General features: G+C 53.5%; 1 protein-coding gene across 1 annotated transcript; it reads right to left on the bottom strand.

Annotated features, from left to right (window-relative positions):
* Positions 1 to 5,421: 5,421 nt before the first annotated feature.
* RHCG (Rh family C glycoprotein) lies at positions 5,422 to 13,394 on the bottom strand. The gene is made up of 10 exons (XM_058033527.1): positions 13,208 to 13,394; positions 9,281 to 9,467; positions 8,839 to 8,989; positions 8,350 to 8,497; positions 7,806 to 7,972; positions 7,006 to 7,143; positions 6,516 to 6,652; positions 5,841 to 5,965; positions 5,599 to 5,672; positions 5,422 to 5,504 (listed from the first exon to the last, which is right to left on the bottom strand). The coding sequence occupies exons 1-10, from the start codon at positions 13,392 to 13,394 to the stop codon at positions 5,439 to 5,441; spliced, it is 1,380 nt and encodes a 459-aa protein (XP_057889510.1). The 3' UTR covers positions 5,422 to 5,438.
* Positions 13,395 to 14,815: the final 1,421 nt, after the last annotated feature.

The following is a 14,815-nucleotide window of genomic DNA, read 5'->3' as shown; positions in this document are numbered from 1 at the left end:
AGCCCAGGGAACAGTGGCAATGCACCCTCACTGCCAGAAACCCACTTCTCCCTACAAAACCAGGATAGGTGGAGCTGCTTTAACCACTGCCACTGCACACACAGGTAAAATCTCATCCCTGGGCCTGGCACATGCTGCTCTGCCTCTTCACAGATGCTCTGCCTGCCCATGCATCTTGGTCATGCACCTTGCCCTGCTCCCTGGCTTTCCTCCTGCTGCCTTGTCCACTGCATTCCACTGTCAGCTTGGCTTTAGCCCTAAATCTTTCTCTTCCAGGCTCAGCAGTAGCCCAGGTTATTGTCCAGCACATGCCATGAAGACAGACCTTAGGTGGGACAGCACTGTGATAGAGAGGAAAACTACCCTGAAGTGGCCCAAACTGATGGCAGCCTGTAGGAGGGGGATGGATGCCCAGCGAGCCTGGGGACTGGCCTTCACCTCAGCAAGCTCCTCTTAGTCAGGAATAATTAATTACCTTCTCAAGGATCTTAGCTTCAGCCCTTCCCTGCTCATGCCCCAGCCCAGGAGAGGAGGGAGGAGGAGACGGCAGCGAAGAGGGTAGAGAATTAATTGGACATTGTGTTGGGAATCGCCTCCTGGTTGCTGTCAATCTTGGGAGTGAACAGCCTCTTGTCTCACTCAATAGGAACTTTATATGCTCCTTTAATCCTTCAGTCTGTATTGTCAGAGCTTCCCCCCTCCTCCTGTCTCTCCTTCCCACCACAGGACTTTTGATGACCCCAGCTGTCTGAGGCAATACAAAGAAGCCCCTTAACTAACACCCTGTGATCTATACAGGCAATAAAGAGGGTCCCCTTGACAAGGATTTGCGGGCAGAATATATGCAAATGCTGGGAGGTGAGTGGGTGGGGAGGTGTGCCGGGAAAACCGCAGTGCAGAGGGCAAGGCTCCTGGCCCTGGGGATGCCGTGGCCCAGGAGGGCATGTGGCACAGGTGAGGGATGCCCAGAGATAGCCAGGGCTGGCTAGGGCTGCTGAGCTGTTGCACACCCTGCCACGGGGTGAAGTAACCAGGAGAGCCCTGTTCATCGGGGCTGCAAGGCCAAGGCATCCATGGGCACATAAATGGGGGGCTCCTGGCCCATGTCCCCCTGTGCTTTACTCCTTGAAGGCCACCTCCCTAAGTCAGGAGGCCGTGCTCCTTCCCACATTAGCACATGAATGGGGTTAGGGGTGGGGGGGAGGTGTGAAGGGGGGCAAGCCCCCACTGTCCACTCAAGCAAACAATTTGGCTAGCAAATTGACATAATTACAAGGGACAGAGAGAAAAGAAAGGCGAGCCCCCTCCCCTGCACTCCAGAGGGCCCGACCCCTGCCGAGTTACTTAGACCCTTTGTGCGACTCAATGCTAGGTACTGATGAGGGGTCGTATGCCCTTTTCAAGGGCCCTAAGCGACCGGCTGCCCTAATCTGATTACAATTTACAGCGCTCCTTCAGAGGGGCTGCAGCGGGGCTTACGAGGCTGGGCCTGGACACGCTGGCCCAAAGGTGGCTGGGTGTGCGTGGCACAGGTAGCACCACGGCCAACAGTGTGTGAACATCACCAGCAGCACCTGCAGTGTGGCTTTCAGTGTGCCACCTGTGCAAGGTCAAAATGGCTGAGTGCATGGCTGTGGGGATGTGGCTTTGTACATGTGGGCAGGCTGGGCCTGGACATGGCGGCCCAAAGGTGGCTGGGTGTGTGTGGCACAGGTGGGAGAGTGTGCACGGTGGCACCAGGGCCAACAACATGTGACCATCACCTCCAGCGTGGCTTTCAGTGTGCCACCTCTGCAAGGTCAAAAAGGCTGAGGCCATGGCTGTGGGGATGTGGCTTTGTACATGTGGGCAGGCTGGCCCTGGACATGGCAGCCCAAAGGTAGCTGGGTGTGAGTGACACAGGTAGCACCATGGCCAACAGTATGTGAACATCACCAGCAGCACCTTCAGAGTGGCTTTCAGTGTGCCATCTGTGCAAGGTCAAGGAGGCTGAGGGCACGGCTGTGGGGATGTTGGCTTTGCACACATGGGTAGGCCAGGCTGGGACATGCCGCTTGCGCTGGCTCAGAGGTAGCTGGGTGTGCACGGCACAGGTAGCACCGTGGCTAACAACGTGTGGGCATCACCAGCAGCACCTGCAGCGTGGCTTTCACTGTGCCACCTGTGCAAGGTCAAGGAGGCTGAGGACATGTGTGGCTTTGTACACGTGGGCAGGCCAGGCGTGGACACGCTGCTCGCACCAACCCAAAGGTAGCCGGGTGTGCATGGCACAGGTGGAGGATGTGCACAGTGGCACCATGGTTAACAACATGTGGGCATCACCAGCAGCACCTGCAGTGTGGCAGGTGTGCCACCTGTGCTAGGTCAAGGAGGCTGTGGGGACATGGGGCTTTGTACACGTGGGCACGCTGCCAGCAGCAGATGTGCAGTGGCCAGTGGCTGGGGCGTACAATGAGCCCATTTCAGCCCAAATCTGGGGTTGACACCATGTATATGCACCTGTGCAGACCAGCACACACATGGGCACAGGTGTAGGAAACAGGCAAACCCCCTTGTCCCGGACAGATCCACAGATGGGCCCCTCTCCACTGAGAGTGGGGGACAGCAGAGGTGAGCAAAGGCCTTCTGCCAAAATCTCTGCGGCAGCTTGCAGGAGCAGGAGTGCGAGCAAAGCCCACCACCTGCCTATTAAAAGAGGGATTAAACTATGCTGTTCCTCCCCCCCACCTCCTCCCTTCTCTCTCTAACATCATCCCCTTGGGGAAACTACCACCTTTACATGAGATTTTCCCTTTTTTTTAACCTCTTTTCTGCTCCATGCCACAGAGATCCCAGGGGATTAGCAGCCAGGCTGGGCCTTCCAGCCTCCTTGAAGGCAGGTTGTTTCAGCCACCCCCCCCCCATGGGAACCTGCCCCAGGACAACTTTGGTCAATGGCTCCGGTGCTTCCCAGCCAATTTGTACCACCTAATCCCCGCGAGTATCTCCAGCCCCTTTCTCACATGTTCTCCCGCCTGCTGGAGCAGCCCAATCCTCTGCTCTCCACGCTCCCCCGTCGAGAAACCCTCCGTCCACCGCTGGGGCCGCGGCCGCACTTCAAACGCGGCAGCCCGCTCCCGGCATTGTTTGCCAGGGAATTAAAGCTGCACGGCCAGCCCCAGCGAGTGATTTAGGCACTGAGACCAGACTGAGCCCCGCCAGAGCACGGGCAATAAAACGCTTCGCTGCCCAGCAGCCCCGGCAATTTAGGGGTCTTCCCACGAGGAGGAGGCACAGCGCAGAGGGCCGGGGAATTGGGTCAGGGCTGCTTCTTCCAGCACATGCACATGGAACAGGACCATCTCCCAGGGCTCGCAGAGCTGTCATCAGAGATGTGGGTTGGCCACTTTGCTGAAGCAATGAGGGTCACCCAGTCTTTACCATTACATGGACCCTCGTGAGCTGCTGGGAGGAAAGACCAGAGGCCACGAAGGTTGGACACACAGATTATCTGGGACACAGACAGATCTTAAATGGTGTGGGATGAAGGGACACCAGTCCAGTCACACAGGAGGAAACGCAGTGCCCAAAAGGTCTGCTCCTGCTTTTAGATTTTGCAGACTTGTGGGGAGAAGTTTTGGACTTCCTTTCTGAAATGACATTGCCTGCGGTGCCTGTCACTGAACATCCCTGTGGTGGTTTCTGATGCACTCTCTGCATGAAGCTGTGAGCAGAAAATGGCTGTTACATCCCTTTCCCAGGGCAGAGAAGCTGGGATGAGATCTCCCTCCTTCAGCAGATCCCAGCACTGGGAAAACACTTGCCCTACATTTTCCCATCCCTGTCTTAGAGAAAGGATGAGCTCAATGTATGTTTCAGCCTCTGCAGGGATCATTCTCCAGAGACCATTTCTAACCCCTGTCAGACCTGCCTTTGCCATCATAAAAGAAATATACAATACACCACTTGCTGGCAAGCAGGCTGGAGCTCCAGCTGGCCCAGCTACGATATTTCTGAATTTCTCCTCAGCCAACCAGCCCTCTCCCTGCATGCCACACTGCTGCCGTGCTGGAAACCAATCCTGTGGAGGATTTTAGGCCTTTTATTACTCTTCTTTTTTCAATGGTGAGGTTGTTTCAGGCCAAATGGAGGCAATGTGTGTACAGGAGAGAGCGTCTCGGTGCCTGGCTGTCCCCGTCCCCGCCATGGCAGGGGAACACAGTGTTTCGGCACCTCCTCCTCTGTCACAATGTTTTTCAGCTCCACCAAGCAAAGTGTCCAATTAGAGCAGAGCCTCTTGCTTCCATCTTTGCCGACATTTAATTAACATGCTGCTGCTGGCAGCTGCTGACAAATTCCAGAAACATGTTGTAAAGGGTTTTTGTCTTTACCCAGCATGGAAAATGAGGGTGTCATATCCCAAGGGGATGTGAATAGCTACTTTTGACTCCCCCCCTCAGGTGTAAGAATTACAGCTAGATGCAGTGAAGAGACCTATCAGCCCTCCTACCTCCTTTCCCCCCCTCCCTTTTCCTTTCCTGCTCCTCATATTATATCACCCTGGAAAACATGCAGGATTTTAGGCCCTGTTTTCATCCCTGTGTCCTCCAACTCTGGCTGAAGCCTGATGGTCCAGCTAAGAGATGGGGGCTGTCCTCTTCCCATCAGAATAGCATCAGACAGTGGAAAGAGACATCTGGTGACACTGGAAGAAATGGATGAAGCCAAAAAGGAGGAAAAGGTCCTTTCAGCCTGTGCTGTACATGCAAAAATGTTCCCAAGGAGCTGATGGAGGCCTTGGAAGGGTGGTTCAAGGCAAGGTGATGGCAGAGGCCATCATGTAGAAGTGTAGCTGCACTCACAATGGCCCTCACCCCTGCCGTGGATGGCAGGATGAGTAGAGGCTCAGCTGCTGCACCCCTGCATCCCCTCCTCAAAAAGAACCAGCCCAGCCTGTGCTTCCCACCGTGGGGGTTGTCATCTCAAGGTGCCAGCTCCCAAACCTAGTATCTCCCCAGACTGCATAATCCAATACATTTTCTAACACACCCAGCTCGTGCTGCCACCGTTCATGCCTCCACTTTGTCCCCAGGGCATTGGGAGCGTCCCAGCGCCTCTGCTTTGCCCCGGGCAGCCAAGAGCTCTCCTGGCAGCGGCTGTGCCGCACATCCCATCCCATCCCTGTGCCGCGCATCCCATCCCATCCCATCCCATCCCATCCCATCCCATCCCATCCCATCCCATCCCATCCCATCCCATCCCATCCCATCCCATCCCTGTGCCACACATCCCATCCTGCCCGGCCGCTGACACACGGCAGCACAGGCCTGGAAAGAAGAACACTTTATTGTATCCACAAAAGCGGCAGAGCAGGGCAGAGCCCCGCGGTCTCGGGGAGCGGACGGTCCCTTTGCGCTCGGTGCTGCGGCGGGGAAGGCGGGCGGGCGGCGGGGCGCGGCTCAGGGCGAGGCGGGCTTGTCGGGGTTGTGCATGTGGTACACGTCGCTCTCCTCGTCCTCCGGCACCTGCGGCAGAGCCCCCTGAGCCCCCCGGGCCGGGCCGCGGGCCGACAGCGCCATCTCGTGCCCCCCGCCCCGCTCCCTCTCCCGGCCTGCTCACCTCCCAGTAAATGCCATCCTCGAAGCAGTTCTCGGCCGCGGCGTCCCCCCAGATGGGCAGCTTCAGGATGCCCCCTGCGAGGAGGAGGGCAGGGCGGTGGGCACGGCGGGATGCGGCTGCTCCACCCAAGGGGGCAAACGCAGCCCTGGCACGGCGCTCGGTGCCGTCCCCCCAGGATGGATCCGGCACATGGATGCCGCTGTTTGAGCATCCTCCCCTCTCCGCGCTGCCCTCCGGCTTACCCACGATGGCTCCCCCAGCGAATGCCATCAGCAGAGACACCACAATGCCGGCTGCCTGGAAGCCTCCCTGGATGCTGGGTGTCCGCGTCTGGTACACGCCCGTGAAGTCAAACGCCTTGATGAACCTGCCGAGGGCAGAAATGGGCATGATTGCCCCTGGCAGAAGGGCAGACATGGTGATGATTGCCCCTGAGAGGAGGGATTCCCCAGCTCTGGAGGAGCCATGGTGCCCAGCTCTTTTGGGAGCTCTTCCCTACCCCCATCCCTCTTTTGCAGTGTTCCAATGACCAAAACACCGCTCACTTCTTTCTCTGACCCCTGGCAAAGCTTTACCAAGGAGGAGCCCAAAATATAAACATTCTCCTTGTAATTCCGAATTTTAGCCTTACCTGACCCCACAAAACAATGCAGGGGAGAGGGAGAAGCACTTCCCTCCCCATTGTGGCCCAGAATAATGCCAAACAGCAGGACTGTGGCTTACTTTATGAGGCCACCAAGAGTCAGCTGCATAAGATTAGGCTACAATTCAGTAAGCCAAACACAGTCAGTGCAACCCATGTTTTTGAGGGATAGCTCTGGGCAACTCTGAACTATTAACAAAAGCTGTTATTTGCTCCCAGCCCACACAGCTTCAGGTAAAATCTGTCCTCAGGGAAGAATTTCAAGCCATCTTACCCTTCCTTTCCATACACATCCTCTGTGGCTGCAGCTGCTGTGATGGCCCCCACAATGCCCCCAATAAGGCCTGGCATGGCATGGAGGTTGTGGATGCCACATGTGTCCTGGATGTGCAACCTGGACTCCAAAAAAGGCTGAGGGGAAGGGAAGTAGAGAGAAATCAGGGAACTGAGTGTGGTCCTGGAAAGGATTAGTTTCTTCCATGGAGGACTGGGATAAGCAGAGAAAGACGAGAGATATTGTGTCCCATTAAAGAGCTAAAGGCTTGAGACAAAGATGTGAGCCAAGCTCAAAATAAACTAACAACATATCCTCCAAACACGCTCCTGTTGGGAGTCTGAAACTTGCTGAGCATTTTGGGGCAGTGAAAGGAGAGAGAAGCGATCTCACAAGGGATTCTGGAAAGCAGGAACCATCAAAGGGAAGTGAATCCATTTCTGGTCTCCTCAGCAGGAGCAGGACTGCAGGCCCCTGGAGCAGCACTCACCGTGAAGTAGACATAGCCCAGGGTGGACACGATGCCAGAGATGGAGCCCACAATGAGGGAGCCATACGGGGTCAGCATCATCTCGGCGCTGGTGCCCACGGCCACGCCGCCGGCCAGCGTGGCGTTCTGGATGTGCACCTGCAGGGGCAACCACTCTGCCTTGGCATCTCAGGGACATTGCAATTGCTCAGGGATGGTGCAAATGGCAAAGCGGGAGAATCAGCTCTGAAAATGTTTCCAGAGGAAATATCAGGGCCCATTTTCCTACTGGGTGGTGAAAAACAAGAAAAGAACAGGCAGCTTCTGTCTGTAGCACAGGTGCACAGAGACTCCCACTCCCCGTACCACACACGTTCTTTGCATCCACAGATATGGGTGGGGAGTTGTGATGAGATGGAAATTGTCTCACCCGTGTGTCATGCAAGCTCTGCTGTCACAGAGACTTGTCACCCACACATCCAACACGTACGAGTCAGCCCCCCGATTGCTCACGAGCTGCTGCGCAGGCCTTGTTTGATGGGGAGCGCTGCCAAAAAGGGCTCTGCAATGTGTCCAAGAGCAAGTCCAGTCCCTGCTGTGACTTGGCAGGGCATCACCCCACACTTCAAGCCCTGCAGGACCCATTCCCACTTTCTTATTCAATATAGCCTCAGAGTTTCTGACTGGATGCTGGTTTCACCATCATCCCCGGAAACCCTGTGTCTGTTCAGCAAAACACAAGTGTCAGTTGTTTCCTAGACCCTTGATCAACCTCATTATGTGTCCCTGGGGCAGTGCAGGGCTCTGTGCTCCCATCTTACCATGTCAAGCTTGCCCTTCTTTTGCAGCATGCTGGAGAAGGCCATGGTGGTGAGGACACAGGCGGCCAGCGAGCAGTACGTGTTAATGGCAGACCTGTGCTGGGCATCCCCGTGGTCAGAAATGGCTGAGTTAAAACTGGGCCAGTACATCCACAGGTACAGGGTGCCTGGTGGGATGGGGCACGTGGGATGAAGAAGAGAAAGGGAAAAGAAAGAAAACAGGGATTGAAAACAAAATTCTTCTGCACAGGGAGAAATTGCATCCTATAGTCCTGCTTCCCCAGATTCACACCCCACATGATGAGAGCAGCATCAGGAAAGGCTGGCACAGAAAGGGAACCAAAATACATCCTTATCTTCCCAGGCACCATCCCAGCCCAGCCACTGATGAAGGGAGCTGAGTAACTGAAATGTGAAACACCTCTGGGATACAGAGCTCCTCAACTCATGCTGGTTTCATTTTTCCCAGAGACACAGGAGGAACCAGCCCTGTGCAGCTGAGAGCTCCCCATGCTGCAGCACCCCGGGGTGAAGGCTGGCTCACCAATCATAGCAAAGAGGTCAGAGTGGTACACAGAGCCCTGCTTGTCCTTGCTCTGCTCCAGGTTGGGTCTGTACAGGATCCGTGTCACCGTGAGGCCAAAGTAGGCTCCGAAGGTGTGAATGGTCATGGAGCCACCTGCATCCTTCACCTGCAGCCACGGGAAAACAGAGGTTTGCCTCTGCAATCTCCACTTGTTCTGGAGCTGAGGACTGATTTGCATCATGCCCAGCTTGTCTGTGCACTTGACAGAGGGACCCAGTGCTCCTGAATTGCCAGGCTTATGTGTAAAACCCCAGAAGATCTCCCTTCCCAGGGAAGCATGACCCACTGCCCCTCTCCTTGACAATCTGCCTACTTTTGCTGCCTGAATTCTTGCATTTTTAATGCTTATGAAGGCAGTGTCTTGGTGGAGCCCCAGCAAAGGGAGAAGGTTTGAAGAGGTGCAGAGAGAAATGAGCAGAACAAAGCAGGTACTACCTAAAGCCTTACATGAAGAAGGTTGAGGAGGATGTACTCATTCACTGAAAAGAGTGTGACTTGAAACAAAGTCATGACAAGGAGCTGTATGGGGCTGGTTTTGCCCAGGATGGCCCCAAAGGCGATGCACACAGAGCCCACGCAGAAATCAGCATTGATCAGGCTGAAAAAGGGAAAGAAAATTGTGGTTTAATAAGGGAAATTTTCTCTGGAAATCACTCTTATCCACCCCCAGCTCTGGAAATCCCACCTGAAGACAAAGAAGTGATTAGGAGACATCCCTGGATTTCCCAGTGACCTTCCTCCCATGCTCACAGTCCCACATTATTCAGGTAATGTGGATGATCTGTGTTCCCAGCACTGACATACAGGCGTTGCCAACTGCTTGGCTCTCATTCCAGCTCTTCCACTGGCCAGGCCAGAGGTGCCATCCCAGAGCCCAACTCCTCCTTACTTCTCCACTCCAATGAGGATCTTCCCGTCCTTGAAAGAGTGGAACCAGCCTTGCATCAGGAGAGCCCACTGGATCCCAAAGGCAGCAAGGAGGAAATTGAAACCCACAGCTCCGAATCCATAGCGCTTGAGGAAGGTCATGAGGAAGCCAAAGCCCACAAAGATCATCACATGGACATCCTGGAAAGCTGTGCAGAGGGAAGGGACTTTCAGCTCTGTGAGGACAGCAGGGCTGCAAGAGCCACGTGCATTTGGTGTTGAAAAGAAACTAATTACATCAGTAGCAGTAGGGGGGAAATTCAAGAGAAAATGTGTGTTTGCCTCATGTCCCCATGCTTCTAAGTCTGAAAATGGCTCAGCTTTTAGAAATTGGCTTTTGGTTAAAAGGCTCAGCCTTTAAAGGAAATGTTTACTAAAAGCTGCATGCAAAAGAAGACCTGAGAGTAATGGAGTGTACAAAGGAAAACCTTTTTCTATTCAGATTGTTTATTCTCCTTTTGTGAAAAACTCAAAACCATCACGTGAAATGAACAGTAAAGTTTTGTTAAAACACGTAAATGGCCATTTTGGGTACATCCATTCAGTGCAGGGTCCTGGTGATGGCTCAGAGCAAGGAGAGCACAAGAACAAGGAAAGTTTACAAATACACTTTTAAATGCTTTGGAAATCAGCAGCAAAACACCCTTGAGAGCAGAAACCCACCGTGTGAGATTTTTAGTGCTCAAACCAGAGAGACCCAGTTCTTCCCACTAATGGTCAGACCTGCTTACCCAAGCCCCTCAGATGCCCTTCCCCGGGGGAAACCAGATCTGTGTGAGCCTCTAGAAAGACCTTTTGGTGCAGTAAACCTGCTGTACTTTTTAATGCTGCACCTTTCTATCAGATAAGCATTCCTTTGCAATTAAGTGAGCTGAAACGCTTGCATACTTTCAAATTGAATCGTGCAAACCCTAACACTGCAGGCCTCCCAGCCAATGGAAAGAACAGGAAACCCAAGGCTGGGATCCCCCTTGGGAGACTCCTGCCAGCAAAACCATGGTGCAGAGCAGATAAACACAGCACTGAGAGAGATAAACCAGAATGTTCTGCATTTTGCAGTGCAGAAATCATTATAGCCACTACATCCAGCAAAGTCTGTGCACTCAGAGAGGGTGTAAGCTCAGGGCAAAGGAAATTCTGTGGGTTCAAGTCTGCTCTACCCCGAAACTGTGCTGAAATCCATCAGCTCCTGGTCCATTTTCACAGGGCTTGTGTCTGCTATTTCCACTGAGGGTGGGTGAAGGCTTGTATGAAGTGCAGCTCTGCAGAAGCTGAGAAGACCTTGTAACTTGTTTAAGGATGAGCATTTGGACAGGCTTAAGCCATGCAGTGCCATGATAATCTGATTGCTTTTAAAAGATGTCCCCGCTATGAAATCACTCTTTAAAAAGGAAGGAGACAAGATCTTCAGCTGGCACTGTTCAGTAGAGGTCACTTCCAAAGCACTTCTCCACATGTCCTAAGAACCAATCTTAGTTACTGTGGTTTTACCACACAATCCCGTAGACTTTCCCTCTGCAGCTGTATTTATTTCTCCTCTCTCTTTTCCAGTGTAAGCAGCACAATATACAGCTAGATTTATCTGCTGCCATTTGCATCATATATTCATTCTCTCATTCTAAAAGCAGAAATACACAGGTCAGAGTTAAAGCTGTGGACTCTGTGCCTTCCCAAAACCCAGAGGATCTCATTGTGTTAGACCCTGTATGAACTCAGCAGGAAGAGCAGATCTTTCCTTAAACCACACCCAATCTAAAACCTTTTTCTAACCCTTGCCTTTGTTTTCCCTTAGTAAGAATAACATTGTTATCATTGAGGCAGTACAGGCATTGCCATGCCCTACAGGTTCTGTAAGCCTGCTTTTGTGGCAGGACAATTGCCATAACTATCAAGAATAAGTGTTTGGGCTTTGAGAATGCTCTCGGGGACAAACAAATCTCATTTCTTTTCCCCTAGAGAGCAGATGAGTCACTGATTACAAAATATCAACTTGCAATCCAAAATGAGAAGGAATTGTCTCACTGACTGGGCCCGGCAATGGGCACCAACAACCACATGTTGGCTTCCTGAAACCAGGACAGCTTCCCTCTGCCTGCCTTCCCAATCTTCTCTGGCTTGAAGGACCTGTTAATTCGTCACCCTTATCCCTCTGCCACTGCAGACAGGTGCTGGGGACAGCAGTGGTCACAGATATGTTGGTACAAATGATCTTCGGGTGATCAACCACCACAGTCTTCTGAGCAGCACAGGATGGACACAAGGATTGAAATTCCAGAGTCTGGCTATCTTGTCATGTTTGTCCATCTTTGCAGAGAGAGAAAATTTCTGATTAGATAAGGGAGAAAGAGCAGCTGTGCTTTTGGGCACGTGAGCTCTTCCTCAGGCCTGAAACAGAAACGTAATTCAAAGCTAAACTGAGCAGTTGCCCTTAGCTTGATTTAGTTGTGTTGAATCCATCTTGCCATTTGAGGGGGAATATTTGGCACTGCAGAGCAGGAGTGGGATATGAGGACAGAAGAGATGTCACTTCCTTAGCTCCTACACACTCTTTCTTGGACTCCTGATGTCCTCCCAGCACACCAGTGACAAGAGCAGCCCTCAGGCACTGCTGCTGCTTCACACCGGCCTGCGTGGGGCTGGTCCCAAGGGCAGATGTCCAGGGAGAGCCCAGAGCAGCCACGACCATACATGAACCTGGAGGCTGACTGAGCAGCGGGTTTCTGTAAGCAAATCCTTCTCTCAACTAGCTAATCCTCAGCAGCCACAGGTTGCTATAGCTCCTTTGATTTAGCAGGTGTTTTTAATGGAAATGTTCTAAATAGATGCATGACTCAGGCCTGTTGCTTCCTTGGAAACAATTGCCTACAGAAGCAGCCTGTTCTGAAAAGCTCACAAAGATGACCAGCCTTGGAGATCAAAGCCACCCAGAGGCACTGGCTGGCCAGAAGAGCTTTAACCTTCTGAATAATTTCTGTGTCGCTGTGATGCAGAACCCAAGAACCCTGGGAACCTGGCAGCTCAGGAGGACTCTGGCACTGAAATGCCAGTAGCTAAAGGGTAATTCACAAGTGAGGGGGTGGACGGAGGAAGAGGAGGAAGATGTCACAGGATCTCAACAGCCGTTCCTCTGTGTGCACAGAAAGGCTTGCTCTGATCCAAAGCTGAGGGAGGGGGCAGAGAGCTGAAACTTGCAGAGTGTTGGGAACACGTCAGCCCTATTCCTGGAAAAAAGACGTCATGGGACGCTGCTGACAGAGCCCCAAGGCACCAGAGGGCCATGAGGCTTTTCTCTGGTTCTTTGGTGAACCCCAAGCCAGCCTCGAGGTGAGAGCATGACCTTCCAGCAATTGGTGCAGACAGCACCTCTGACAGGCTCTGCCACAGCACAGGATGGATAGGGATGGGATAGATCGGGATGGGATGGGATGGGATGGGATAGATCGGGATGGCATAGATCAGGATGGGATGGGATGGGATGGGATGGGATGGGATGGGATGGGATGGGATGGGATGGGATGGGATGGGATGGGATGGGATGGGATGGGACGGGATGGGACGGGATGAGATGGGATGGATAGGGATGGCATAGATCGGGATGGGATGGGATGGGATGGGATGGGATGGGATGGGATGGGATAGATCGGGATGGCATAGATCAGGATGGGATGGGATGGGATGGGACGGGATGGGACGGGATGGGATGGATAGGGATGGCATAGATCGGGATGGGATGGGATGGGATAGATCGAGATGGGATGGGATGGGATAGGATGGGATGGGATGGGATGGGATGGGATGGGATGGGATGGGATGGGATGGGATGGGATGGGATGGGATGGGATGGGATGGGGACCAGCCAGCACAAGGATTAGGCTCCCAGAATACTCACAGGGGTATCGGAAGTAGAAGTCGTTCTCCATGTCACTGGTCAGGTTCATGTCCCGTTTCTCCTCCTCCCAGTGCGCGTCAGCTTCGGCGCCGAAGCGCACGAAGACCCCGAAGAGGACGATCATGGCCAGCTCCCAGAGCAGGCACACCAGCGGCAGCCGCCAGCGCATGTTGGTGTTCTTGGCCATGCCCTGGCGCTCCTGTCCCTGAGCAGGGGCTCCCGGGGGCTGAGCGAGCCACGGCCCCCGCGCCGCCCAGGGCCGGGCACATATATCGGTCAGGGAGGGCGAGGTGGGGCCCAGGGAGGTGCCTCGGGCAGGATCACGTTTCAGAGCTCTGGAGCTTCAGCAGGGCTGTTCCTCTAACCCACCTTCCTCCCTGGGAGGAGGGACAGCCCCAGCACCTTTCCTCTGAGCTGCTCTGAACACCTCTGAGCCCTGCCTCCACAGAGACCAGCAGATGTGGAGGCCAGTGTGACTCAGAGTGTCCAGCCCCCTGCTCTGCCCAGTCCCACACCCCTTCCCTGCCCCTGCCAGGAGCACCTTGATCCCACTGTCCCCTCCCTCCCGGCTCTGGGTGCTCCCCTCACCCCCTCCCCAGCTCTGAGATCCCCTTCCCCAGCTGGCACTGTGGGTGAAGGCACTGCCCTTTGCTCCAGCTCTTGGCTTTTGGAAAAGCAGCTGAGGTGCAGAACGGGAGGAAGAGGAAGGTGTGAGCTTCAAACCAGGTACTGAGATCCTCCATGAATGCAGAGACACGTGATGGCCCTGCCAAGGCTGTAAGGATGTTCAAGTGCCACGTGTTCCATCATTTCCCAAAGTGATTTACCCAGAGCATCCTCCTGGCAAGGCAAACTGAGCTGGGGCTGCATAACCAGGGCAATACTGTGAGATGGTGCTGGAGGCCTAAACAGCCCCTCCTCTGGTATGGTTTTCCTTTAATTAACAAACACAAAGTCCATTTTTCATATTCTTTTGAATTATGTGCTCTTTCCTCAAAGAGCCAGGCAAGTCCTTCAAACAGATCCCAGCTCCTTCCTCTGCCTGCAGATCCCTGGTTTGCCTGTCAGTCTTCCAGAGATGAAAGACTGCAGCCCAGGCAAGCTGCCCAAATTTGCTGATGGCATCTAATTGTGGCCCGCAGGCTGAGCAAGCAGCACTGATTTTGGTGTTGATTAGGCAATAATTTGAGTTTATTATTTTTTCTTGTGTGCTTTTCTTCTCAAAATGACAGATGGCAGAAAAATGCTGTGGATGGTCTTGAAGAGACTGATGGCCACACAAAAATCATCCTCCAACCTCATTTGAACCCGTGCAGGCAGCAGGATAGAGACAGTGTCGAAAAAAGAGAGAAGCCCATCTGCCTTAGCCCTCACCCTGCATGAGCAGAGCTCCATGTGACTGGGGTCACTTTTTGGGGACACCTAAAGCAAGGGGATTTTGCTGTTGTCTGAAGGACGAGCTCCCCCTCGAGCAATGCTGCTCAGGGTGTGGTTTTGGGTCTCCCATTACACAGGGCTGTGCACACCAGGATACAAAAGATCTCCAGCTAGAAGGAAGCTGAAATCCCCAGACAATACTTGATCTCTAATTGCTGGAGTGCTGTTGAC

This window comes from Melospiza georgiana, chromosome 13, assembly GCF_028018845.1.
Source record: "Melospiza georgiana isolate bMelGeo1 chromosome 13, bMelGeo1.pri, whole genome shotgun sequence".
In the NCBI taxonomy this organism is placed as follows: Eukaryota; Metazoa; Chordata; class Aves; order Passeriformes; family Passerellidae; genus Melospiza; species Melospiza georgiana.
The sequence above is the reverse complement of the archived record's forward strand: the minus strand, read 5'-3'. Positions and strand labels throughout refer to the sequence as shown.

Excerpts from the sequence above, each read along its gene's own strand:
- RHCG (XM_058033527.1), bottom strand. The coding sequence starts at position 13,394 with ATGGCCAAGAACACCAACATGCGCTGGCGGCTGCCGCTGGTGTGCCTG. Across the intron at positions 9,468-13,207 it reads CTTCTACTTCCGATACCCCT|CTTTCCAGGATGTCCATGTG; the intron begins GTGAGTATTCTG and ends CCCTCTGCACAG. Across the intron at positions 5,966-6,515 it reads GATGTGTATGGAAAGGAAGG|GTTCATCAAGGCGTTTGACT; the intron begins GTAAGATGGCTT and ends TGCCCTCGGCAG.